Genomic DNA, 26,126 nt, shown 5'->3' on the forward strand with positions numbered 1-26,126 from the left:
TATACCTGCAATATTATTTATATTTTATATTTTATATTATTATATTTATATTTTTAATTTAATATATCAATGCAATTTTTTAAATAAAAATCCACTAATATATTTTATGTCATCCTTAGTGATGTAACATATTTAAAATTTTTGTCAAGCATTGCTTAATCTTATCAACGATATAGTATATCGCTGACGGCATGTGTATATCTTTCGGTGTAGTTGCTGATTCTTTTTGTGCAACATTATTACACGCGTCCTCCTTATCTATAATCTGAGAATGTTTATGAAATGGTTTCGAATGTTTTTTCATTGCTCTAGAATCAGGCTTTTCGGTTATTACATTTGAAAATGTTTCTTCAGTATTAATTTTAGGTGTTTCACTATCATTTTGTAATACAGATTCTCCATTTGTGCTGATCAAGCTTGTTGGATCAGTGGTTATCATTCTATTTAAATCGTAATTTGATGATTCACCGTTTCCATATTCAATGGGTATTTGTTCATCACTTCCTTTATTATTATGTTCTGGATCTTCTTTTGTAGCTGTAATTATATCATTTAGGATAGGTGTAGTAGATGGACCATGTAAAATGGATTCTTCTGACCTACTTGTTTCTAACAATGGTTCATCTGCCTCTGTTCCTGTATTTATTTCTCTAGGTACCGTCATATCAGATATTAGAGCATCAGGTAAGATAGCTGAAGTAGTACCAATAGCTTCAGTTCCAATAGTTGGCTCTTCAGTAAATTCTCCTGTTACAGTACGTTCAACTTCCAGAATAGGTTCCTCAGGTTCTTCTTTTTCCGAGAATGATTCAGTTGGAATTATATACGTAATTGGTTGTTCTTGTGGTTTTGTAGTATCAGGGGTTATCGAATTGGTTAATATATTATTATATTCTTTTTCTAAACTAGGATTTTCAGTAGCAGAAGTTCCAACGGGTGATTTGTCTAAAATTACTTCTGTTACTTCATCCGGTTCTGTATCAATAAGGGTTGTTGAATCAGTTAAAACTGTTGGTTCAGTGTTAATATTTTCAATTTCAGGAATCGGCAATTCAGGATTTTCAGTAGTAGGAATTACAACCGGCGATTCGTTTAAAACTACTTCTTTTGTTGGTTCCTCTTCCGGTTCTGTATTGATAAGGGTTGTTGGATCAGTTAAAATTGGTGGTTCAGTGTTATTATTTTCAATGTCAGTAATAGGTAATGCAGAATTTTCATTAGAAGAAATTCCAACTGGTGATTCGTCTGAAATTACTTTTGTTGCCGGTTCCTCTTGCGGTTCTGTATTGGTAAGGGTTGTTGGTTCAGTGTTAATATTTTCAATTTCAGGAATCGGTAATTCAGGATTTTCAGTAGTAGGAATTACAACCGGTGATTCGTCTGAAATTACTTTTGTTGCCGGTTCCTCTTGCGGTTCTGTATTGATAAGGGTTGTTGGTTCAGTGTTAATATTTTCAATTTCAGGAATCGGTAATTCAGGATTTTCAGTGGATGGAATCCCAACCGGTGATTCGTCTGAAATTACTTTTGTTGCCGGTTCCTCTTGTGGTTCTGTATTGGTTAGGGTTGTTGGTTCAGTGTTAATATTTTCAATTTCAGGAATCGGTAATTCAGGATTTTCAGTGGTTGGAATATTAACCGGTGATTCATTTAAAGCCACTTCTTTCGCTGGTTCCTTTTCCGGTTCTGTATTGATAAGGGTTGTTGAATCAGTTAAAATTGGTGGTTCAGTGTTATTATTTTCAATGTCAGTAATAGGTAACGCAGAATTTTCATTAGAAGAAATTCCAACTGGTGATTCGTCTGAAATTACTTTTGTTGCCGGTTCCTCTTGCGGTTCTGTATTGGTAAGGGTTGTTGGTTCAGTTTTAATATTTTCAATTTCAGGAATCGGTAATTCAGGATTTTCAGTGGATGGAATCCCAACCGGTGATTCGTCTGAAATTACTTTTGTTGCCGGTTCCTCTTGCGGTTCTGTATTGATAAGGGTTGTTGGTTCAGTGTTAATATTTTCAATTTCAGGAATCGGCAATTCAGAATTTTCAGTAGTAGGGATTACAACCGGTGATTCGTTTAGAACTACTTCTTCTGCAGGATCCCCTTCCGGTTCTGTATTCATAACGGTTGTTGGTTTAGTGTTAATATTTTCTATTTCAGGAATCGGTAATTCAGGATTTTCAGTGGTTGGAATATTAACCGGTGATTCATTTAAAGCCACTTCTTTCGCTGGTTCCTTTTCCGGTTCTGTATTGATAAGGGTTGTTGAATCAGTTAAAATTGGTGGTTCAGTGTTATTATTTTCAATGTCAGTAATAGGTAACGCAGAATTTTCATTAGAAGAAATTCCAACTGGTGATTCGTCTGAAATTACTTTTGTTGCCGGTTCCTCTTGCGGTTCTGTATTGGTAAGGGTTGTTGGTTCAGTTTTAATATTTTCAATTTCAGGAATCGGTAATTCAGGACTTTCAGTAGTAGGAATTACAACCGGTGATTCGTCTGAAATTACTTTTGTTGCCGGTCCCTCTTGCGGTTCTGTATTGATAAGGGTTGTTGGTTCAGTGTTAATATTTTCAATTTCAGGAATCGGTAATTCAGGATTTTCAGTGGTTGGAATATTAACCGGTGATTCGTTTAAAACTACTTCTTTTGCTGGTTCCCCTTCCGGTTCTGTATTTATAGGGGTGGATGGATCAGGTAGAATTGTTGGTTCAGTATTAACATTTTCAATTTCAGTAATCGGCAATTCAGAATTTTCAGTAGTAGGAATTACAACCGGTGATTCGTCTGAAATTACTTTTGTTGCCGGTTCCTCTTGTGGTTCTGTATTGGTTAGGGTTGTTGGTTCAGTGTTAATATTTTCAATTTCAGGAATCGGTAATTCAGGATTTTCAGTGGTTGGAATATTAACCGGTGATTCGTTTAAAGCCACTTCTTTCGCTGGTTCCCTTTCCGGTTCTGTATTGATAAGGGTTGTTGAATCAGTTAAAATTGGTTGGTCAGTGTTATTATTTTCAATGTCAGTAATAGGTAATGCAGAATTTTCATTAGAAGAAATTCCAACTGGTGATTCGTCTGAAATTACTTTTGTTGCCGGTTCCTCTTGCGGTTCTGTATTGGTAAGGGTTGTTGGTTCAGTGTTAACATTTTCAATTTCAGGAATCGGTAATTCAGGATTTTCAGTGGTTGGAATATTAACCGGTGATTCGTTTAAAACTACTTCTTTTGCTGGTTCCCCTTCCGGTTCTGTATTTATAGGGGTGGATGGATCAGGTAAAATTGTTGGTTCAGCATTAACATTTTCAATTTCAGTAATCGGCAATTCAGAATTTTCAGTAGTAGGAATTACAACCGGTGATTCGTCTGAAATTACTTTTGTTGCCGGTTCCTCTTGTGGTTCTGTATTGGTTAGGGTTGTTGGTTCAGTGTTAATATTTTCAATTTCAGGAATCGGTAATTCAGGATTTTCAGTGGTTGGAATATTAACCGGTGATTCGTTTAAAGCCACTTCGTTCGTTGGTTCCTTTTCCGGTTCTGTATTGATAAGGCTTGTTGAATCAGTTAAAATTGGTGGTTCAGTGTTATTATTTTCAATTTCAGTAATCGGCAATTCAGAATTTTCAGTAGTAGGAATTACAACCGGTGATACGTCTGAAATTACTTTTGTTGCCGGTTCCTCTTGCGGTTCTGTATTGATAAGGGTTGTTGGTTCAGTGTTAATATTTTCAATTTCAGGAATCGGTAATTCAGGATTTTCAGTGGTTGGAATCCCAACCGGTGATTCGTTTAAAACTACTTCTTTTGCTGGTTCCCCTTCCGGTGCTGTATTTATAGGGGTGTTTGGATCAGGTGGAATTGTTGGTTCAGTATTAATATTTTCAATTTCAGTAATCGGCAATTCAGAATTTTCAGTAGTAGGAATTACAACTGGTGATTCGTCTGAAATTACTTTTGTTGCCGGTTCCTCTTGTGGTTCTGTGTTGGTAAGGGTTGTTGGTTCAGTGTTAATATTTTCAATTTCAGGAATCGGTAATTTAGGATTTTCAGTGGTTGGAATCCCAACCAGTAATTCGTTTAAAACTACTTCTTTTGCTGGTTCCCCTTCCGGTGCTGTATTTATAGGGGTGGTTGGATCAGGTGGAATTGTTGGTTCAGTATTAATATTTTCAATTTCAGTAATCGGCAATTCAGAATTTTCAGTAGTAGGAATTGCAATCGGTGATTCGTCTGAAATTACTTTTGTTGCCGGTTCCTCTTGCGGTTCTGTATTGATAAGGGTTGTTGGTTCAGTGTTAATTTCAGGTATCGGTAATTCAGGATTTTCAGTAGTAGGATTTGTAACCGGTAATTCGCTTAAAACTACTTGTGTTACCGGTTCTTCTTCTGGTTCTGTATTGATAAGAGTTGTTGGATCACCTACAATTATTTCTTCACTGTTAATGTTTTCAGTTTCAGTAGTTGATTCTTCGCTCAAATTTTCTGGTGCTTTATATTGATCTGCCAAATTAGGATCTTCAGAAATGGGAATTTGCACGGATGGTTCAATTGGAATTTTTGATGTAGGCGGTTCCTCTTTCGCTTCTACATTATTAAGGATTGCAGGATCGTCTGAAATTGTTGGCGCAATGTTCATGCTTTCATTTTCAGTAATTGGTTTTTCGCTGGATTCTTCTTGTATACTATGTTGGTTTTCTAAATTAGGTTCTTCAATAGGCATTTGTACAGGCGATTCAGTTGGAATTATTTCAGCAAGCGGTTGTTCCTCTGGTCGACTAGGGGCTGTAACATCCTCTGTAATTATTGGTAGGGTGTTTTCAGCTCCATTGATTGATTCTTCGTTAAATGCTATTGTTGTACTATGTTGGTTTTGTAATGTAGGATCATCAATAGGAATTTCCAAAGGTGGTTTGTTTGAATCTAGGTTTGTAATCGGTTCGTTACTTTTGAGGCTTGTAGGATCGGCTAAAGTTATTGGTTCAGTGTCGATGTTTCTGATTCCAAACGTTGGCTCTTCGTTAAATTCCTCTGTATTACTATATTGTTTCTCCAAACTAGGATTCTCAGAACCAGGAATTTTTTCTCGCTCTATGTTTTCTAACATTGATGGATCATCTAAAATTGTTGGTGCAGTTCTATCTTGGTCATCAGGTGATTGCTCCTCAGGATCATCCATTATAATTCTCGTATGACCATTTTCAAATGGTCCTGCTACAGTCGTAGATTCTAATTCTTTATTCCCATTTACTTCGATGGGCAAATTAAATTCAGTCGGATACGTGTTCTCTACTGCAATTGTTGAATACGTGGCAGTTATAGGTATCGCGAAATCTTCAGTGTTTGTAAAACGTGACTTTTCCAAAGCACGTTCCGTCGTCGTTACAATATCATTACTATCACCTGATCGCGTGAGTTCAGATACGAATGGTTCGGTGTAAGAAGTAGTTATCAACATAATTTCATCATCATTCTCAGACGTTGAATTAGTCGTAGCGTCTTCTTCATTCGTAAACATCGTTTCACAAGTTTCCGATCTTCTCTTTATCGGAAATATAGCTTCCTTTAATGCCATATTTTCTTTCTTTTCATCCCATGGATGATTTTTACACGAGGATAATGATTCTGGTTCACGACAAGTACTGGATGGTTTACACATTTCAGTTTCTGTGTCATAAGCCATATTTTTTGGACACGTGTAGAAATTTTTGTTCATTTTCTTACCATGCATCGAGCAGGTATAAAACAAACCACAGTTATCTGGAACCGGAAATGAGCCGGTTTTTAGGCAATCGAGATGTTGAACAGAATCAAAAATATCGGAATTTTGTCCGCTGGTAGCAGAAATATGCTTCTCACGAGGTACCAAGATACATTTTTGTAGATGGCTTTCGAAATGTCTGTTTTGGGGACACTGGGCCAAAATGGTTTTGTTCTGTCTGCAAATGTAGTAGTATCTTGGATTTGTGCAGTGTGGTTTTAATACATTCGACCCGCAAGATTTTTTGTTATTTATATAAAGCGCTTTTCCACCACCGATTACTCCCATACAATCGCCCTTGTCTACGTCGAAATATTGGTTGATCCTGCATGATGGATGCTTAGATTTTAAAGTCCTGGGATACCTGTGTGCTTCATAATTTGTGATATCTGTGGCATCAACGTCCTGTAGATAATTAGAAGTTCATTTATGAGATTGTATATCTAAAAAATAATTAAACTGACGATCTGCGATTTTACAATGACGGAAGTAATCTTTACATAGTTTGATTAAAAAGAGATGAATTTTATAATTATGAAATCTGTTTTCTTTAAATCGTGACGTCATTGGCATTTTTTAATAAAAAATTGTAAAAATTCTGAGAGAAAGCTGTTTAAATATTTAAGTTAAACGAAACAGTCTATATTTGTTAAATATTTAATTTGTTTAATAAAAATACCTATAATTAAAAGAATTATTATGTTAAATTTATTATTGCAAAAGTATATAAAATTTATCTTATATTGCTTCGAAAAAATAAAAAAAGAAACAGCTTGTAAATTCTGCCCTATCTAATGTTAGAACACACAAAATTATAATAATAAAGTAATGGAAGACTTACATTTAATCTGCTCACTGGTTGACTAACTACGATTAGAGTCACGAATTGGAATAGTAAAACTAGAATAAAACTCTTCATATTCGATAGTCACATTAATCGAAGTTAAGGTTTTTTTTACTTATTTGATCAGTGAGAATACTTTTTACACTCGATGCCGAAAGTTGTCTGTCCATCAAGGTAACGTGTTTCAGCACTTTTATATCAAAAACGTGCTGGATGATAATTAAGCTGCGATAATTGCAATTATCGGGAACGTCATTTTACACAATATACAAGTGCGTGATCAAGTTTACACGTTGTTCTTCACATAAGTTTGCTTAATTAACTGTGATTAAATTACGTCGGTAGGCACGTTTTGTAAATTAGGTAAGCATTAATCCTTCTGATATTCAAGATGATAACAATAACGACGAATATAAAAGAATGCAATGATCGTAAACTTAGAAGTATTTAATAGAGGAAGAAAGGAACACTTACAGATAAAAACAAATATTTATTACACGAACATACTGGCAATAGGTAATAAGTCAGTAACAAATCTGTATATACAATGTTTCGTTGAAATACATATCTACAAAACAATTATCTTCTGTTTGTTCATTAAAATAGCATACATAGTAATTTTTTCCCTGTATGCTGATATAGGACTCGATTCTAGGATTGTATATCGTTGTTTGTGATTAAAGCATGGGCTGTAGAACTTTTAGACTGATCAATCGTTATCTTCTGTATGAGAAAAAATCATTCAACATTCGTATTGTGGCACTCTGTATGTAAAGTTATTACTTGTCACAATATGAATTCCTGCACCATAATATGGTATCACATAATGCGAACCATCCGCAGGTCCCACGATTTGTGTTGCAATAAGTATTATATCAGCAAATTGGCCAAGAAAGAGGAATCCCAAAGTACTTAACTTAAGAAAGCCCAATGCTGGATACCCGAGATAAAATCTGTCTGCCCCGAACATTCCAAGAAATATAGAGAGTAACAATGATGTCTCAAATGAATATCCGTTTCTGTAAATATAAATATAAAAAACAACTTTATTTATTGTATGTATATGCTTTTACATTAAATGTTAAATATGATCATCAGTATCATGTTTATAAACACATTTTCAATATTACAAATATTAGTAAATTCTATTTGAAACATTAATATAGTAAACAAATGATATTATATATACTTACGTCCATTTACAAGGAATATCTTTCTTGAATGTGTTATTTTTTGTTTCTGTACAAATGAGGCCATCCGCAGCCAGACATAACACTGAGAACAAAACAGTGAATATATAATTTAAACTTCCATGTACATAAAATTAGAAAAGATAATAAATTTATCTATCTATGAACGAAGAAAACAAAGAAAAATTTTTAATGATTAACAACTACAGAATGCACGTTTTCAAACTTGGAGTACATCTGACATATAGGTTATGTCGAACTTTCCTTCTTTTTCGGAGCAATAAGAGGAAAAACGCAATAAAATTTATCTACCTTTGGCTTTATTTTCCTTCGTGCAACCTTTGGGTTGTTGTGTTTTCGGATCTATGAAATCATAATCGGGATGAGGACAGATATATTGTCCCATTCGTAGGTTACTGCAGTCGATTTCATACGTGTAATCAACACCATTGCTCAGCGGTATCGAGAGAAGAAGCAAAAAGAGCCCGCTAAGGTATTGCATCAGGTGGAACATGCCGTTTCATTTTATAACAATTACTATAAATACCACACTCTGTCACTGTATCTACTGTCTCCCGCAAGTTCACAATATCCTGTACATGTTTGTATTTTGAACGCACTGTCATTAAAACGACTTCCCTCTGGCGCCAACTGCTTGGAATGTTCATGAACTATATTTTATGATATTTCTTCTGGCGCCAGATTTTCCGTTAACATCAAACGCATCGCGTTAAGTGAAACGTTTTACAGATATGATAGGCTAGAATTTGAACACTCGAGTCGCATTAATTAACTACTTCAGTTGAAGTATACAATTATTCATAGTAAATAGCGTGATACTTCTTGGAGAAGATGAAACTCTTCTTTTTGTAAGTACTATTGGACGTTTTATTAAGATAAAATGGATAGCCATAAGAAGGGTTAGAATAGATATAATGCAATCGAATGCAAAATTCATTGTAATAATATATTATTTTGGAATTTTGCTTTTTAGTTATGTTGCGTGAGATCGTGTAAAGGGTTTATACAAGTCCGCCGTTTAGTCGCGTTGGTGGTAAGAAATAAACAGTGGAAGACCGCCGTGATAGTTGAGCATTTTTTCTGTGCTAAAATGGCTTCTTCGTCGTTGAAAAGTACTCGGAAAACTTATAGCTTTGAGGAACGAGAAATTTTGATAACCTTGATAAATAAGTACGAAGATATCGAGGATAAGAGGTCCGATCCGATATCGATGTATAAACGAAAATCAGCATGGTCTCAACTGGCCAACGAATACAACTCGATGGTAGGTCCTCAAGCGATACGTTCGGCTGTACAGTTGAGACGCTGCTGGGAAAATATGAAAGCATGCAAACGGAATCGTGAAGAGAAGAAATTACGGTAAATACAATATTTTCGCGATATCATCTATCTTTCATTCATGTCAGCCTATAAATATGTAAAAACGCGGGAATATACGAATATTGTATAATCATATGATTAGGTTGTTTCATTTATCGTTCTCATCCTTCTCAGATTTTTTATTTTTCAGTTCAGAGTGTTTACGTAATATAATCTTTTCAGTATATAAGTTAGTTTCCTACTAGTTTATAAACTTTTATTTATTTCGATTTCTAATCAAATATTATTGGAGATATAACTAACGAAATTTGTATAAATTTATGGAATGACACACCTTTATATCGATTTTTTCAGTGGTATTTCGAGAAGTTTTTGTCACTTATCTAAGGATCACACACGGTCGAAAAGTTGGGAAAATAGGAATCCCATGGCAGAAGTTCCTATTCCTACCGGAACCGTAGGTTTGCCGCCAAATGTCGTGTTTGAGCCAAAAGAGTCTGAACCGTTTACGCTGCAAACTGTCTGTACTATAAAGCCTTCAAAACAATTCTCGAAAGAGGAAAATAATTATAAAGATTCAGGTTATTCCTTCTTCCTTTTCATTTTATCTCCTTTTATCTTTTGTTATTGATTTCTTTTCTGTAAAAATCACTGCCTTGATTTTTGCATTCTACAATTCATCCGCCATTTATGAATAATGGAAAGGAAAAATATTCAAAGGCTTCATTTGTTCTTTACTTTACAATTTCTATATTTATATCTATGTGATCTATTGATTTATCTATTTATTAAAATATTTTACTTTGCTATTTTATTTTTTCCAAAGTAAAGAGACTCGAAATTTTCTGCTTTGCCATCTTTCAAACGAAGATCTGCAAAACTTAATAATTTCATCTCCCAAAAACATGTCATTCAACATTCCCTTTATTACCTCAGATTCTGTCAAGAGTAAAATCGATTCGAATTCGTTATCGCACGGTTCAGTAACCGACTGTTTCGACAAATCCAAAAAGGATTTGGACTCACTCATGGTGGAGAAATTAGACAAAGACGAACTACCGGAGAAAAATCGAATAATTTTCAAATCGAACGCAACTCAAACGTTCATCTCTCCTTCGATTGTTCACGAGCAGCCTCGAAGAACGAAGAGATCCCTTCACAAAGAGGAAGAACTGCACGTATTGGCTTTATCGGAGGCACAGATGAAAGTTGATATCGCTGCCATGTTGAAAGAGGAGGCCAGAATTAAATTAGAAGAGGCTCACTATCGTAAAGAAGAGGCGAGGCTAAGGATGCTTCTTTTTACGTATAAGCTCGATAGGATAAAGGAAGATTGACTCGAGAGAATAAAATGAATATACTTACGTACGCTTCGTGCGATGGCTTTGTTCACTTCTTTTTTCACGGTGATCAAAAGGAAAGGCGGAGATACCGTTAGATTAAATATAAACGAACGATATTCGATATCTGTAATATCTGTTTATTAATAGCAATTTCTTTCTAACTACAATTGAAATCGTAATAAATAAATGCTGGTAATTTTAGTTACTTATGATTCGCTAATAATAGTTTTCAAACACGAACAAGGAGTCTTCTCAATCCTTGCTATCGATTATTTTATAATTTGTTTCGTATAATTAATATAAATATACCCATTTTATATTGTTCTAACTTAAAACTGAATGCATAGATTGGAAATAGCTGTAAAATTACGTGAACATCGTCCTTTGTTAAGATGGTTACAGTTCTAACAAATTTTTACAATTAAATAAAAGCTGATCTTAAATTTTAACCCCTCGATAAAAAAAGTTGGCGCTTTATTTTGTAACAGGTTGTAGAAATTGCATTTTAGACATTTTTTATGACTGCTAACTTAATATATTTTTATTCCAAGATAAATTCTTTTACCTAGCTTTTAAAGAAAATACTACTACATAGTTAAAAATAGATACCGCGTTCTTCAGAAAACTAACGAGTCCATACATATTCATAGTACGTGTCTCTATGAAAGAATAGTTTAAATAATATTCTTGATAAACTGTTCACACTTCTACTAAACCAGTGAAAGTATATATGTCAGTTTATCGACATGGCAGTCGCAGCTGGCAGTGGTCAGTGAATTTGACTAGCTGTGTTTGAAGTTACGGGAGAGAACAGAAAAGAGGAAGAAGAAGAAACATTAAAGTAAAGAGAAATCTAGAAGGTGTTTCTAAGATAAAACCTACGACGCCTACTAATCATTTAGAAACCAAATTATTGGAACGTTATATAGCATGTATTGTTCAATTGTAATATCATTGAGATCAAACTCTATTAATGAATCATGCAATTTTAATACAAATCATTTTAAAATGTTATATTAAAGATATATTTCTCTGATCATCGTATATTAAAAACCTGTTCATATGTTTTTATTTTTCTGTTTTCGAGTCTTAAGTGTTGGACTAACGATAAGTATACGCGTTTCGAGAAGGAAGACTTAACGAAATCTGATCTTCACATGAGATGAAAGTTATCATCGAGGGTAGGTTTCGGCGACGAGCAACGAGCAACTTCGAACAGTGATGGATCGGTGTAGATCGGCTCGCTCGGGTCGAAGCCGGTTCTTCTGTTGGACGATAGACCCACAGCACCCTCCAGAGCGGTCGATGACGAGCTCATGCGTTGACCGATCACGTTACTCATCGATCTGGAGATCGACCTGTATATCCAACAAATGGTACACCAACTTCAGGTAATAAATCGGAGAATAAATCAAGAGTCACGTTAAAAGCGTTAAAAGCATTAAGCCATTCGTCAAATATGACGTCTGTATGTATTTTTGAATGATTCTTAGTTATACAAGCTGTAGTGGAACGTATGGATGTAATTTTAGAGACGAATTTTTAGAATGATATATTGAACTGCTGTTTCAATTCTGTCTGACAGACGGTGGTCTTTAAAGATTCTATTTTTGAAAATTGTTTATACTTGCATACCATTAATCAATATTTTATAGGTCAACTGTTATGTTTATTCATTTCTGTATATTTTTTTTATTCCACGTTCGTGTGTAATATTTTCTTATCCGCATTATTCTTGAATTTATTAACGCTTCCAAGATTATCGCAAGGATTTAGTATAATCTATTTATATCTAGCGATAAGATAATGAAAAGGAAAATATTGCACGAGCTGGAAAATCTAGACGAATTTTTAATTTTCTAGTTAATATAGTCTTAAATTTTATTCTAGCTGAAACAAGATATTTTCGAGAACTGTATGAGATTGAAACTAATTAGCAAATAAACGTCAGATAAATTACGTACGTAGACTGGAAGGGTTTCTGAAGACCTGTTCTCAAGAAAGAGAAGTTATTTGCACGACTGCTATAAGCGTCGTCCGAATGACTGCTTCGATTACACGCTTTGTCGACTCTGCGGTTCTTCGTAATCACTGCGTAAGCGTATTTTCTGAAACAATGTACGCGAATCGATTTGCTTTTGTAAACATGCTAATTAAACATGTATCTGAATCAATACAAAGTCGATAATATACCTGTAAATTAACATGGATAACAAAACCACGGATGCCAGGAGTACTACGAGCACCGCAACTGCTGTCACAAGTCCATAATACTCGTTAGGAGTTATGCAGACGTTCTCCATAATGGTAGTTTGTCTCTCGACCATAGTCTCCTCGTCGATATCCATCCTCGAGTCCAAAACCTGTAACTCGGTCAGACGTAACATTTTAGCTTGTCTTGAAGACACTTTTGTTTACTAAATGTGATAATCTGTTTTCCAATGTAAAAAGAAAAGAGAAAGCATACGTATGTTTGAAGCTTTCAATAATTTTTATCAAAATTTAATGTGGTATCAAGTCGTACGTATCGAAGTTTATAAAATGATTAATGTTTAATTCATGAATAATGAAATGTTTAATTCATATGACAATCAAGTCACGATTTGAGTGAAATTTAATTAAGTGGCAAGATTAGAGAATAAGATTCGGTTCAATTAATTCATTAGTAAATTCAAGAATGATTTTGTTTGCTTGCTTCTTGATTGTCTCAATGAATTGTTTCAAAATTTAAAGAGTATTTATAATCTAGTTTATGCGAAGATCAAGAACTCGAAGTATCCAGTTATACATATGGAAGCTTAAAAAATAAAATTTAGTTCACTTAGTTATTAATAGAAATTTAAACAAGATCAGTTTAAACAAAAAAAAATTAAAGAATACTGATAGCACAGTAATATAAAAATTATAGATCCTCCACTTAATATATCCTGTACTGTGTATAGATCCTGTAAATAATAAATTTCATCCTTTTCAGGTCTACCTCGATCATTTCTCTCACGTGTTCCTCTTCCTCCTCTTCTTCTGCGTCGTTGCTGTCTTCAACCACTGTCGAATTCAACATGGGAGATGTATCGTTTATATTACTTTCCGTTATCGTGCTTATTTCATTTTCTTCTACGATCGTGTCGTTCTCTGACACGTCTCTCCTGCGCCTTCCAAAGGATGGCTCGCTCCTTCCGGTGCCACCGGAACAGTAAGCTGGCTGACAACCGTCTCGACATGTTCGTACGGTTGCTTCAAACACCAAAAAATTAGACTCGGGAATTTTGAAAGCGTTGAAACGTGCTTCGAGGCTGTCACCATCCCTCAAACGATCCAAGCCAGGGAATACGTAGTTGTCCACTGGACAGCTGTTTTCAACAGATTACATTGGTATTGTACAAAAATTTATTTTCTAGAAATTTTTTGTTTCTATATTGTGTGTGGTAGTACTGACGAGTATAGATAATAAGTAAATTAATTAAGTTCCTCAGGTGGATTAACTCTGACATACATATACCAGTGATAAGCTACTCAACCCATTCGCTACTACGATTCTCACTTGGCGACCGTAGAAGATTCTTATTTTTGTACTAGCGTTTATAGTCCATAAAATTATACTTTTGAAAAATTTCATTTCGAAAAACATCGTAGAAAAATTTGAGTGTATGTGGGTTAAATAGATCAGGTAAATAGGTCGGACGATCAGGTAATTTTGGCTTAAAGATCAGGACTAATGGATTATGTAAATTAGGTAGATTAGATGGTATAAGTGAATTACGTGAACCAGGTAGATTTAAATGAATCAGATATTTGATGTAGATATTCCATACAGATTAGGAAAGCTGAAGAATTTAATTTAATAAATTAGATGATAAGCTAGAGAAATATTGAAACGAATATTGAAAATCGACAAAGGACAAATATAGATTGTAATGCATAAATCTGTGCAATCTATAAAGAAATGAAAATATTGTGTATCTCTAATTTCACAAATCATAATGATTTTATCTTGAGTGTTTTATATGTATAGTACTTTTGTCGTTTGTCCATTGAAACCGAAAACACCCTGTAGAAGTGAACAAGAAAGATCCATTACGTTGATTGCTCCTGTTGTTACTAGGCCAATCAAGTTCTTTTCTTACGCTGGATACAAAGGTAGAATATCTTTCTTCGTTATTTTAATAACGAAGATTCAATTTTATCATAATTACTACCATTTTATTGAAAAACTTATTAAAAATTATTTGATTCTTTCAAAAAGTATGAGAAGAATAAAGCTATGTCGAATTTTCAGATCACACCTTACTCATTAATAAATAAAAATTGTAATAATGAATGCAACGTTTACCCGTATCTGTCTATGAGCTGAACGCTTCTTCCAGAGTAAGGATCTCTTGCTATGACGTTGGTAGCAAAGATATCAGTTACATAATTGTACCTATAAAAAACATTAACAAAATATTACAACATAAATCACAGTTCTTTTTAGATGAATAATGTTCGTGTCACATACCCATCCTGAGCTTCCAGCCTAAAAGTGAGTGGATCGCCAACAGCTATGGTCGTCGTAGGTCTGCCTTGATACAGGATCAGTAAACGTACTCGAGAACTTAGGGTATTTTCTGCTGGAAGGTACTCGATCGGAATCGGAGACCCTGATCTACACAACATAAATGCGAATTTTATTAGCATAATCGAAATAAAAGTATATATTGATTTTTTTGAAATATAAGAAACATAAAAAAAGTAGACACTTTAATATCTCGTTTCACATGAAAACAAAAAGAATTGTTTCTTCCTTATTCAAAATTAACTTGTCAGCACACCGACATTAATAATCTTCCTTTAAATTATCAGTTTCATCCATCTCAAGTGAAACAGATCAACAAGTGTCTCTTTGCAACTTTCTACGAGGTATATTCAAGATTTAGAATCATAGAATCAGGAGATTTTTAACGATGGAACTCGAACAATATTAAAATAAATTTATCGAGTGTGCTTGCACCAGGATCCATGTTTAACTGAATGCAACATATTCTGCATTCTATACTGGATGACGGATCGGACTATTTAATTAAGTGCACCGGGTGCAAGGCACGGTCTCTCAATCGATATGACCTGGCATACCCGGCACCGATGTAGCCGGATGTGACGACAGCTTCGCCAGGGCCTCGAAATAGACAGGTGAGATTGAAGCGTTTGTCCCTTCCTGTTTGCACGTAGTCCGAGAACTGTACCACGACGATGTTTGTCATCGTGTCGCCGTACTGCAATCGTTTGTCGAATGTAATCACTAATTGTGAACCAATTTTTTATGAAACATTCATTAAAAGTACCATTGTTATTTCTAAATTATTTTACTTAAAAAGCTTTTATACAGAAGACTATCGTACGGTAAAATTTGACGATGAATTTACTAGATCGTTTTAAATTTTAGCCTTAGATCTGATCTTAAAATTTTAAGTTTAGCTCTTTAATGAAGGATCTTGAAATAGATCAGTTCAAGATCTCAGACAAAAACAAAATTTTTGGAAAATCGTTTAATTTCTTCGGAATTAATATTTAACGTGCTTTCAGAAATCCTGTGGTGTTCTCGAGCAGCGACGAAGTAATTTTCTTACTCTTTGAGTGCCACATTCGGGGTAACCCTGGGGACCACTGATTCGAAGAACATTTACGGTTCCCCCGTTTCCGCGGAAGAAGCAGCGATCGTAATAGCCGTAAGTGTAAATCCGACCAATGAATCCTTCCGGTGTCCTTAAAGTAAATTCCATTCCGTCTTCGCTACACACTTGACTCACTAGAATGACCAGAAACACAATTTACTTGCTCTCTATTAACTTTCATTTAACAAATCGTAAATACCCAAACCAAACAGAAAAGTAAATGGTGGACTGAAAATCACAACAATGTGAGTCAAGATCTTTAGAATTTAAATTTAGTCAAATGTTTCGGTTCTTACAAGTATCATCCCTTCGACTAAATTATAACTGAACTCTCTGTCATAGATACATTCTCCTAACTTGGAGATATATAATGAATTTCTTACGATGATAAACGTAAAATATCGTTTCATGAAAAATAACAACGAACCGACCTACACCACTATGATTTTCAGCCAGTCAAATAAGAAACAAAATCCAACACCCTTCCACATCGTTAGAAACCAGAGGAATAATCGACATCATCGGATGTGACCAAACAAAAAGTAAAAAAAAAAGATTTCGGAAAATCAGACGGTTTATTTTACTAAACTCAGTCCAGATGACAATGTCTAATACAATAATTGAAATTTGCATCAGTAACGGTTGTAATATGGACCGGCAGCGTAAAGGTTTCTCCATGTGACCCATGTAGATGACGTCCAAGGTCTCCTACGACGCTTACCGTCGAGACACTCTGCATCAGCTCCCTGTCTGCCGTTATTCCTTTCATAAAAGTCGTAATCGGAGCCAGTGTCATAGTACACGGGATTGCCCATGTCCATGTCCCTGGAGTCACGATCGCTCAACTCGCAATTGTCCCGTTCTGCTCCATAGGGTGCGGCGTAGGGACGATAATTGAATGATCTGCACACGAAGTCTCTAGCGTCGGCACATTCTCTTTCACATTGAGCCAACGAGGAAGCTGTCGTATATCGTCTGACGAATGGCTTACGGACCCTAGTATGAGGTCCTACTTGTCGGAAGTTGTCTTGTTCGTCGCATCTGGACACCAGAGGCGGTCGACCGATAATTGGGCCACCGCTGGTACCGAAAGGTCGCGAATTGTACACTCCACCTTCGCCTATGTAACCGCCACCGATTATTGCGCCGTCGTTGTTATAACCACCATAGCCTAAGGGACGACTGGGTCCTCCTACGCCATAGTGGTTCCGGTCTGGATGAGACTGAGGACCGTAGATGTCGTCAACGGGGTATGTTGGAGAGTATCCTCCATGCGACGATGGTGGGAATCTGAGAATGGAGGAAAAATATGATTATTTATTTATTTTTTCTTTTTTTTTAATTTGTGCTTTACAATTTGTCCAGCCGGGCATTTGGTAAATTAAATATGATTATTTAAATATAGGTTTCTGAGAGTGATTGAATATTATAAATGGTAAGGAGTATATAATATACGAATAATAAATCATTTGTAATGTTTGTAATGTCTCTTGAAATGAAATTTGATATGCAATATCTTTAATTAAATCAATGCTGTATTAATTAAGTTAATGAGCCGATCAATTTTCATTTGATTATCAACTTACAGTTGCTACAGAAAGTATTTATACGTGCCCTTATTTTTCAATGCTATGCCTTTTTCGTCGAGTTAAATGTTTAATTACTTGGATCTAATTAATTAGTACGTCAGTGTTGCGTATATACTTTTCATAGCAACTACATAGTACCATTTGGAGAAGGAAATACAAATTTTTATTCTACTCGAAATGTCACACCGAGAAAGACTACTGTTGCTTAAATATTTTTTAATGAAATTTTATATCGATTACCGAATCTTTCAAGGAAGAATCATAAAAATATCGAAATGTATTTTTGAAAGCTCATCAATATCTTTCTCTTCAACTCACCGATTAGGATAAAGATCCTTCTCGGGATACCTTTCACTGATAGGATACCGATCGACGTGAGGTCTGCCACCTGCCAAACCGGATGGATACCGATCCAGAGGATCCTCGGGAATAGGATAACGGTCTATACTATTGGGATACCGATCGCTATCGCTAGGATAACGACTTGGAGATATTGGGTATCGATTACCAATTCCAGTAGGGTATCTACTACCACTTGTTGGATATCTGTCTATTCCAGTGTCTGGAATAGGATATCGATCAGGATGAGTAGGACGGCGATCACCACCTCTGCTTGGAAATCGATCAGATATTGGATACCTATCCGAAGATGGATACCGATCTACCATTGGATAACGATCACTAACAGGGTAACGATCGCTCGTTGGAAATCGATCACTGATTGGATATCGATCTATAGGATCAGGAAACGTATCCCCTGCTGCCCCAATTGGATATTGTCCATTCAAAGGATACCTTTCGGGATATTTATCAGCTGGATAACGATCAGGATAACGATCTGGATATTTGTCGGGGTATTTGTCAGGGTAACGTTCTGGATATTTATCGGGGTAACGGTCTGGGAATTTATCGGGGTAACGGTCTGGGAATTTATCGGGGTAACGGTCCGGGTATTTATCGGGATAACGATCTGGATATTTATCAGGATATTTTTCGGGATATCGATCTGGGTATCGATCAGGGTAACGGTCTGGATAGCGATCTGGATATCGATCTGGATAGCGATCTGTGTGGCGGTCTGGGTAACGATCTGGATACCGATCTGGTTTCACGCTGCTGCTGTACCCCTTGTCGTAGTCCTCTGGATAGCCTGTGTGGAAATTTGAAATTTACTTGTTTCAAGAAGCATATTCGTTCTATGCTTGGTGGTAATTTTTAGTTGTTAGAGTTATGTATCGTTTATTGAATTTGATAAATTTGGGAGATGCCAAGGTGAGCTAATTTTCGATTTTAATATTTGTAATATATAAGAAATATGACAAAAAAGAGGATTGAGTTTACAGTAATAGATTATCGAAGATGTTGTTAGTTTACCAGGTCTTCCCAGAGAAGGCCGGCCGAAATTGGTATCTTGTCCTAGGGGGTCTGGTCTGTAGCCTGGATTATCCCGGTCCCCATCCAAATATTGGTCTGTTTATATAATAATTGACATTTTAACACAGGTATATAAATAAATATAATAAGTTTCTTAGACTTTTATTCACTGTTCGTATACAGCAAATTTAAGAATTTCTAGAATTGTTCAAAAGAGATCGAAATAATAATTCACATTATGATTTGTAGCATTATAAAAAGGATCACAACCGGCTTAATTTTCTACTTCAAATCTTGGAAAGTTCAGGAACGTTTGAAAGTACGAAAACGAGGAAGAAGTTCGATACTGAGAGCCAACCCAACATCAATTGCTTTAAGAATTTCTTAAAACAATGTTGTTTCCGATGTCATCGATTCGATTATAAGCGATATGTCTATACACCTTTAAGATATTCGTCACTCACGCATAAGATTCTCGTAATAATCGTAGTCTGCATCGTAGATGATCCTGTGTCCATCACGTTGATTGAATCGACTCAATCGACAGGTATGATAATGTTCAGAATACACGGCGCTCCTGCATTGGAAACTGGTCTGTCGAAGACACTCGTCAAGGCATTCGCTCAGGCTACGACCTGTTATCTCAGAGTGAAATTCACCGCTCAAACGAGAGTTTCGATAACGCTGGAACGCTGTATCTGGTCGTCGTCCATCGGAAAAAAGGTGCGACGTGGAGCTGCTGTCCGGGTATTCGGAACCGCGTGCTATGGACGGATCTACGCTTCGTAAGTGGGTATTGATAAAGTATTGTAAAGTACCAATTGATCGTTTCACTTTTATCCGGCCCTTACGATTTCGAAGAAGTCAGATACCTTCATCTTTTAGGAAAGTTCTTCGTTTCAATCATGAGTAATGATTAATATCTAATTTTTTAACAACGTATACTTTTTAATGACGTAATGAATTATTAATCAATAGTTTCAACAATTTGAGTATTTGGATAATATCACAATCAGAAATCAATTAATACTAGTTTAGGAAAGAATATTCTAAATAATAATTAATCTGGAATCACGTAGAGTGGACGATTTCTTAAATTTCTAACGATAGTGTAGTTATCTTCCACTGTGAAGATAATTAAGAAATTGATACTTTTGTGAACAATTAGCGATATATAGTAGATGAAGTTATTGACGGTAGGTATAATGTACTTACGATTGTCTAAACAAACCAAATCGTAAAAATGATGGCTGGGGCTACTACTTATACCGATATCGTCCTTCTGAGAGACAGAATCTTCTTCTGAAATAATGCATTGCCGTGTTTGCTCGTCGAATTCTACACTTCGACAGAAATATTTCTCAGCTCTCAAACAAAGGGCTTGACACTCGTCTAAGGTAAGATTCGTGTAGATGTCGACTTCGAATGGCCCTCGAAGACGCTTGTTTTCTTCTTTGACGAACACAGCTAATCCATCGCAACGACGTTCTGCTGTTGAATCAACAAATTTGAATTCGTTCAGTCAGTAAATAATAAACTATAGAAACTTAGTTTTTAACAATTCTAAAATTCAGTTCTAACACAGATAATTCAATATTTGGGTAATTTAAATATTTTTCTATGGGATTATTAATTTGAGAAATCGATATTAAAAATATAATTCGTTATTATTCGTTAAATTTTAAGAGAAAATTGGTAGTAAGTACCATTGAGACAAGTGTTTTCCAGATAATCGGAATTTGGATCGTCTTCCAATAATTCAGGATGCGTTCTTCTGGTGAAACGACTCAGAGCACAGCTTCTTAGAGCAGTGTCATACGTAGCGGATCGACAAATGAAACTGAACTCGTTCAAACATCTTCAAAATATCACGGAAAATTTTTATCCATGAGATATTTGCAAGATATTTGCAATTTTTTAAAAATTCTATAATACCTGTCCTCGCAGTCTGTTCTATTCGCCGCGCTAACTTCCTTGATATCTGTCAGTGGTAATTTTAGTTTCTTCCTGGGATGTCTCTCGAACACATAACGCCGATTTGGACATTCTCTTTCGATCCTATCGGCTTCACAGAAAAATATAACCATTAAAACTCTTAATCACCAGATAAAGAGTAAAGTAATTTTTTAAAATACAGAAACTAAAAACAAACAGTGAGTTTGTCCTTGAAATACAGAATATTATTCTTAAAATAAGTAGAATATCTTTATACTAATTCCTTTTTTAGGGATTATTTTCAGAAATTATTTGAGAAATTATCGCAGAATGGTTAATACTTTATGAATTATAGGATACGTATGACAGGAGAAAAGAAAGCATAGAAATTTAAAGAATTTTTCTGGAACGTTTGAGCAGTATTGGGAAAATACTGAAATACACTCACAGCCAAGACAAACTTCCGTGAAATGGACGCTGTTTGGCACCAGCATTAGATTTCCAATTCCTTCTGGCTGCGCCTGTTCCCTCGTTAAATAGCAAGTGCTTTCTTCATATTCTGCAGCCCCGCTGAAAGAAGCTATTCTGCTGCCAGGTTGGAAATCGAAGCTCGTGCAAGCGCGAACTAAATTGTTCGTCGCCGTTCTATCTCGTAGACATAATTCCTGACATTTTTCCAAGACTCTAAAAGGTGGTGCAGAGTCTCGTACCTATGATAAATTAGCAAGATTAAAATTAGAATATTATTAAAATATTAATGTTAATAGTATACAAATTTTTTTAATATTTATGTTACTGCTTTTATAAAAATACAGCTTTAAAACAATCTATTTTAGGAAAACATTGGTTTAGAAATGTAAGTATAGACTTATTTTCTTCCTGGGGCGAATATGAAATCTTAAATCTTCCTTCTTAGGAAAATATCTTTTCTAATTGCTTCATTTCACTCTCTCGAACGAGTTTCATATTTAGTAGTAAGAAATTTCGCCTATATTTAATGATTGAATAATATATCAATTATTAAAAAAAAAATTATAATAAAAGATCTACTTCAATTGATTTCTTGATAAAACCATTTCAAGTACGGATTATACTTTCCAATGTTACAGTAAATCAGCCCCCTAATCTCAAATCTTCCTATTCTCGTCAGATTTAACATTCTATTATCAGAGAATCAGGTTTTAAGATTTCAGAACAGTTTCGTAGAAGTCGACTGAATATTTGAAAACCGACCACGCAAGCCAGAGAGATAGGTAAATATTTCGCGAAACGTTTTATACCACATCGTCGTCGAAGCCCTGAAGCTGTTGGTCCGGAAGTCTCTCGTAAACGACTCGACCCAAGCCGCCATTACACGTTGTTTGCCCTGAAAACACAGCACACCGGTTTTTTCGTTATCGTTCGCTCACGAATGCATTCAATGGCTGGCATTTTTTATACTCTTTCCTTTTATTCGTCGCTATTTTCTCGCAAATAGATATTATTATTTCCTGTTCGCCTGGTAAAAATCAGGTTACTTCCTTTGCGAGCGAGCGACGACCGCCAGAACGATATGATTTTATCGTTCACGTATATCTTTTTTTTCGTGTCATAAGTGGTACGTATGACGGTACAATGGGACGAAACGCAATTTCGCAACCGAGCAAGTGACGTCATTCTTTTACACCGCGTTCCATCATTAATTTTAGAGTATGAGCCATAGATGTGCAAATGAAATGTTTTTTTAGGGCACACCAGTTGCGCGCATTACATTTTTCGTCTTATGATATTTTCCTTTTTCACGTGTCCTTTCTATCTGAAACTCTTCTATTAGTTTAATAGAAGAATTTATAAATGAACTTGAAAGGAAGGAAATTCTTTCCTTTCAATTTTTGTAAGACGATTGTTTTAGAAAGTAATTGAATAATCGAGCTAGAGGGTTGCAACTTACCGTTAACGACCACTCTCAGGGTAGCTAGAACAGAGATGGATTGCAGTAGACTGGATATGTTGGTTTTCTTCATTTTTAGGTACCAGGGTTTGGTATCAAGTAGTCATCACAGTGACGAAATTCTGAAATTAGAAATATTCTGGAATATAAGCTAGAAGATTTTCGTTTCTAAAGCCTGTAGACCTTAAAAATTTCATGTAACTAAATCGTCGATTTTTATGCAAATTTATATCCTCGTGAATACGAGTTCAAAATACAACATTTTGTACATCCTTGCTTTCTTAAATTTTTTACAGGTGCATATAACTAATATATTTCCATTTTTTTTTCAGAAACAATTCATGTATGAGAGTAATGGAAAAGATACTGAGCAACTAATAATGTAATGCTTGAAAGTTGGAAGCACGGTTCGTTGGGTTTACGGGCGTGTGCTGGTCCTTCGCCGCGTGTACGTGCACGCGAATCGTCAGAGAAAAGGTTGACGAAGGTGCGAGCATGTAGATGTGTTCAGGGTGAGTGCAGCTCAGGAATTCCATAAAAACCTTCCACTGTCTCTACGCACTTTGAATATATCGAAACCGTCCACTAGACTGAAACGCGTCTTCTTTATCACGCCCCATGTTACGAAGTTACTTTCTCATGAGATCAGGATCTTTTACATTAATATGTTTCATGAGAAATTCAGCGATTCGCTTTTGTCATATCGTACCGATGTTAAAAAATGAAAGAATGCTTTTGTATATGATAAGAAACTTAGAGTGGCACGTGTCGCAGGGATTAAATTTACATTCAAACCGTAAGGGAGATGCCGTATTAGAAAATAATGTTTGGTCGCTGGGGAGTTTGAATATTGTAGGGTTTCTTGGATGGGAAATGGTATTTGGATGTTTTCAGTAGCCTCTGCAATTTATTTAGCTTTCAAGTTCTTATTTATGGTTAATTATATTTGTAGAAATATGAATTATTATTGTATTTTTGAGTATATACATGTATTTACTCACAATACATTATTAATATTTATTTATATTATTGAAAATTAATTGGGATAGTTTATATTTATTTAACTTCAATATTATTCATATTAAGGATTTTTAAGAAATTTTGTTTGTCTATACAGCAAGCAAAACAGAAACGGAGACTTCAAAGAGTTGAGTCTAATTTTAAGGGATGATGCCTTGAGAATTATTCATGAAACAACCAACACTTATCCCATGTAAAATAATGGAGCAAAGAATAATATATCATTTGATATATCCTCAATAACGTGCAATATTGTTATAATCAATTGATACTGTGTAATCAAAGTTATGTTATTCCTATCTTTTATAAAGGACTTAATTTGCAAATTGTCAATTGTGATACACGTGCTTGTCCATTAGATGCAAACTTTGCTCACGTATTGCGGAGAAACGGTGCTTATTAATTATCTCATGGTTTATCGCCTCCATAATTATAGTTCTCTGTCCAAAGAGGATGGATGCTTGTCTAGTAATTAACGTTACCGTCGACGAGAGAAAATTATAGATACGGGTCATTCGAATCATCAATTACATTGTTTAATTATAATAATAATATTATAATACTACGTTGAATTAGTGTATCGTGATTATTACCATCATTGAATTTCGTCCAGTCGTGTTCCTGTTTTAACAAACGTATATGACTTTCTCACTACATATGATACAAGTTTTAAATGGAATGTATTAAAAGTTTGATAAATTAGTAAGACATTAAAATATCATATAAAGGAGACACTAATTCTGTTCCAAATTCTACGTGAATGTATACCTTCTTAAAAATAAAAGACTGTTGCATCTTAGAATTACACATTTTTAAAGGAACGTTGCTATGAACTGCTAAATCAAGATTTTATCGCAATCTCTTGGATAATAGATGATACGTGGATAGCATTGTTGCGCGCTTCAAACAATTTTCATATTCTTCAATTATGTGATATTAGTGTACGTAGGATGCAGGATATTATAATTTATCTTTGTTAGTCTTGTTATATGTATTATTCAGTTAGTCTTTGTGTGGTAATTGTTTTAATTTAACTGTTTGATGTAAGCAGAAATTTTGTGGAAATCTTTTGTATACGAACCTCAATAACGATCTTTCGTATACGTTATTTAATCGGGATTATATCAAAGTTGCAATATATGTAGAATACTCTCTTCTTTTTAATACGAGAAAAATTAATTTTTTTATATGACAAAGTTGAACTTTTTAGATAAAATTGTTTCGTTTCTCTCTTCTAAAAATTAGGGACGGAAGTTCCATGGGAATACAATTTTTACATTTAAAAATCCAATAAACGTCGCCGAATCTCTCCTTCTAACTAAAATGTTAACTCCAACTTTTTAACCAGAACATTCGCGTTTCCCAGTCCAAAAAAGTTGCAAAAAGCTAAGTACGAATACGAAGTTTAGTACGAAGTAGTAAACTCGAATACGAAGTAGCAAACATTATCGAATCTCCTTTTTTAATTAAAATTTTAGCTCCAACTTTCCAACTAAAACTCTCTTCAGTTGAAAAATGCTATGGAACTACGTACAAGTTTCGGATCTCGATAAATTCAATAAACCTAACTATTTCCCTCTTCCTCAAACCGAAGTAATTCGCGACTCTCCATTAAATCGTACCAACTACACTTACCTGAAATAACAACAAATTGTTCACGTGTCTGTCCACTTCGAGAGCAAACCGAGTCGCGCGAGATTTCCTCCTCTTCTCCAGAGACTCCACACCGTCTCTAATCTACGAGCAGCTTCAAAACGCCAAAACGCGGTAAGATGCACTAGAACCGTCCATCCAACGCGAATGGCACCTGTAATCAAACTGACGGTCAAAATCGGTGCAAACCGTGGAAATAATGGATAACACCTGACCGATCGGGGGGTCGGGAGGGGAAGTGACGGTGCTGGAAGAATTGTTTCGATGAATGATTCTCGGATAGACGAGCCATAGGGGGCAGAACGCGGAGGAGAGATAACATATACCGGTGGTACACAGGCGCGGTGGGATCCCCACGTCCGATTTCTGGCCTTGTGCTCACCGGAAGCAACTCCATTGTGTCCGGTTTCCGTGGGGCCATCCGGGAAAACGTTCGACGTGCGTGTAAACACCACGACCGTGGGTTCTCAAGCTTCAACGCGTCCTCATCGTACGAAATAACACCTT

The 26,126-nt window shown here is 35.3% G+C and overlaps 4 protein-coding genes across 7 annotated transcripts; 1 reads left to right on the plus strand and 3 right to left on the minus strand.

Annotated features, from left to right (window-relative positions):
* Positions 1 to 4: 4 nt before the first annotated feature.
* On the minus strand, positions 5 to 6,240 carry LOC117163508 (uncharacterized). The gene has a single exon (XM_076621294.1). It carries the CDS (start codon positions 6,038 to 6,040, stop codon positions 116 to 118), a length of 5,925 nt encoding a protein of 1,974 aa, XP_076477409.1. The 5' UTR covers positions 6,041 to 6,240; the 3' UTR covers positions 5 to 115.
* Positions 6,241 to 7,066: 826 nt separating this feature from the next.
* On the minus strand, positions 7,067 to 8,420 carry bisc (TM2 domain-containing protein 1 biscotti). The gene is made up of 3 exons (XM_033345785.2): positions 8,099 to 8,420; positions 7,790 to 7,871; positions 7,067 to 7,615 (listed from the first exon to the last, which is right to left on the minus strand). The coding sequence occupies exons 1-3, from the start codon at positions 8,298 to 8,300 to the stop codon at positions 7,339 to 7,341; spliced, it is 561 nt and encodes a 186-aa protein (XP_033201676.1). The 5' UTR covers positions 8,301 to 8,420; the 3' UTR covers positions 7,067 to 7,338.
* Positions 8,421 to 8,477: 57 nt separating this feature from the next.
* Positions 8,478 to 10,597, plus strand: LOC117163472 (uncharacterized). The gene is made up of 4 exons (XM_033345784.2): positions 8,478 to 8,655; positions 8,781 to 9,166; positions 9,482 to 9,708; positions 10,064 to 10,597. The coding sequence occupies exons 2-4, from the start codon at positions 8,898 to 8,900 to the stop codon at positions 10,462 to 10,464; spliced, it is 897 nt and encodes a 298-aa protein (XP_033201675.1). The 5' UTR covers positions 8,478 to 8,655; positions 8,781 to 8,897; the 3' UTR covers positions 10,465 to 10,597.
* On the minus strand, positions 10,587 to 25,798 carry nompA (no mechanoreceptor potential A). Of its 4 annotated transcripts, none has more exons than XM_076621295.1 (19): positions 25,602 to 25,798; positions 22,947 to 23,068; positions 22,297 to 22,382; positions 21,465 to 21,726; positions 21,017 to 21,146; positions 20,788 to 20,939; positions 20,297 to 20,572; positions 19,546 to 19,845; positions 19,082 to 19,177; positions 18,026 to 18,857; positions 16,840 to 17,408; positions 16,074 to 16,252; positions 15,580 to 15,719; positions 14,966 to 15,112; positions 14,801 to 14,890; positions 13,451 to 13,820; positions 12,664 to 12,833; positions 12,435 to 12,578; positions 10,587 to 11,828 (listed from the first exon to the last, which is right to left on the minus strand). In XM_076621295.1, exons 2-19 carry the CDS (start codon positions 23,017 to 23,019, stop codon positions 11,624 to 11,626), a joined length of 4,221 nt encoding a protein of 1,406 aa, XP_076477410.1. In that variant the 5' UTR covers positions 23,020 to 23,068; positions 25,602 to 25,798; the 3' UTR covers positions 10,587 to 11,623. The 4 variants fall into 4 exon arrangements, with proteins under 4 accessions (XP_076477410.1, XP_033201672.2, XP_033201671.2 ...); XM_033345781.2 differs by having other exon boundaries at positions 15,571 to 15,719; XM_033345780.2 differs by having other exon boundaries at positions 19,546 to 19,857.
* Positions 25,799 to 26,126: the final 328 nt, after the last annotated feature.

Source organism: Bombus vancouverensis, chromosome 9 (genome assembly GCF_051014615.1).
Source record: "Bombus vancouverensis nearcticus chromosome 9, iyBomVanc1_principal, whole genome shotgun sequence".
NCBI lineage: Eukaryota > Metazoa > Arthropoda > Insecta > Hymenoptera > Apidae > Bombus > Bombus vancouverensis.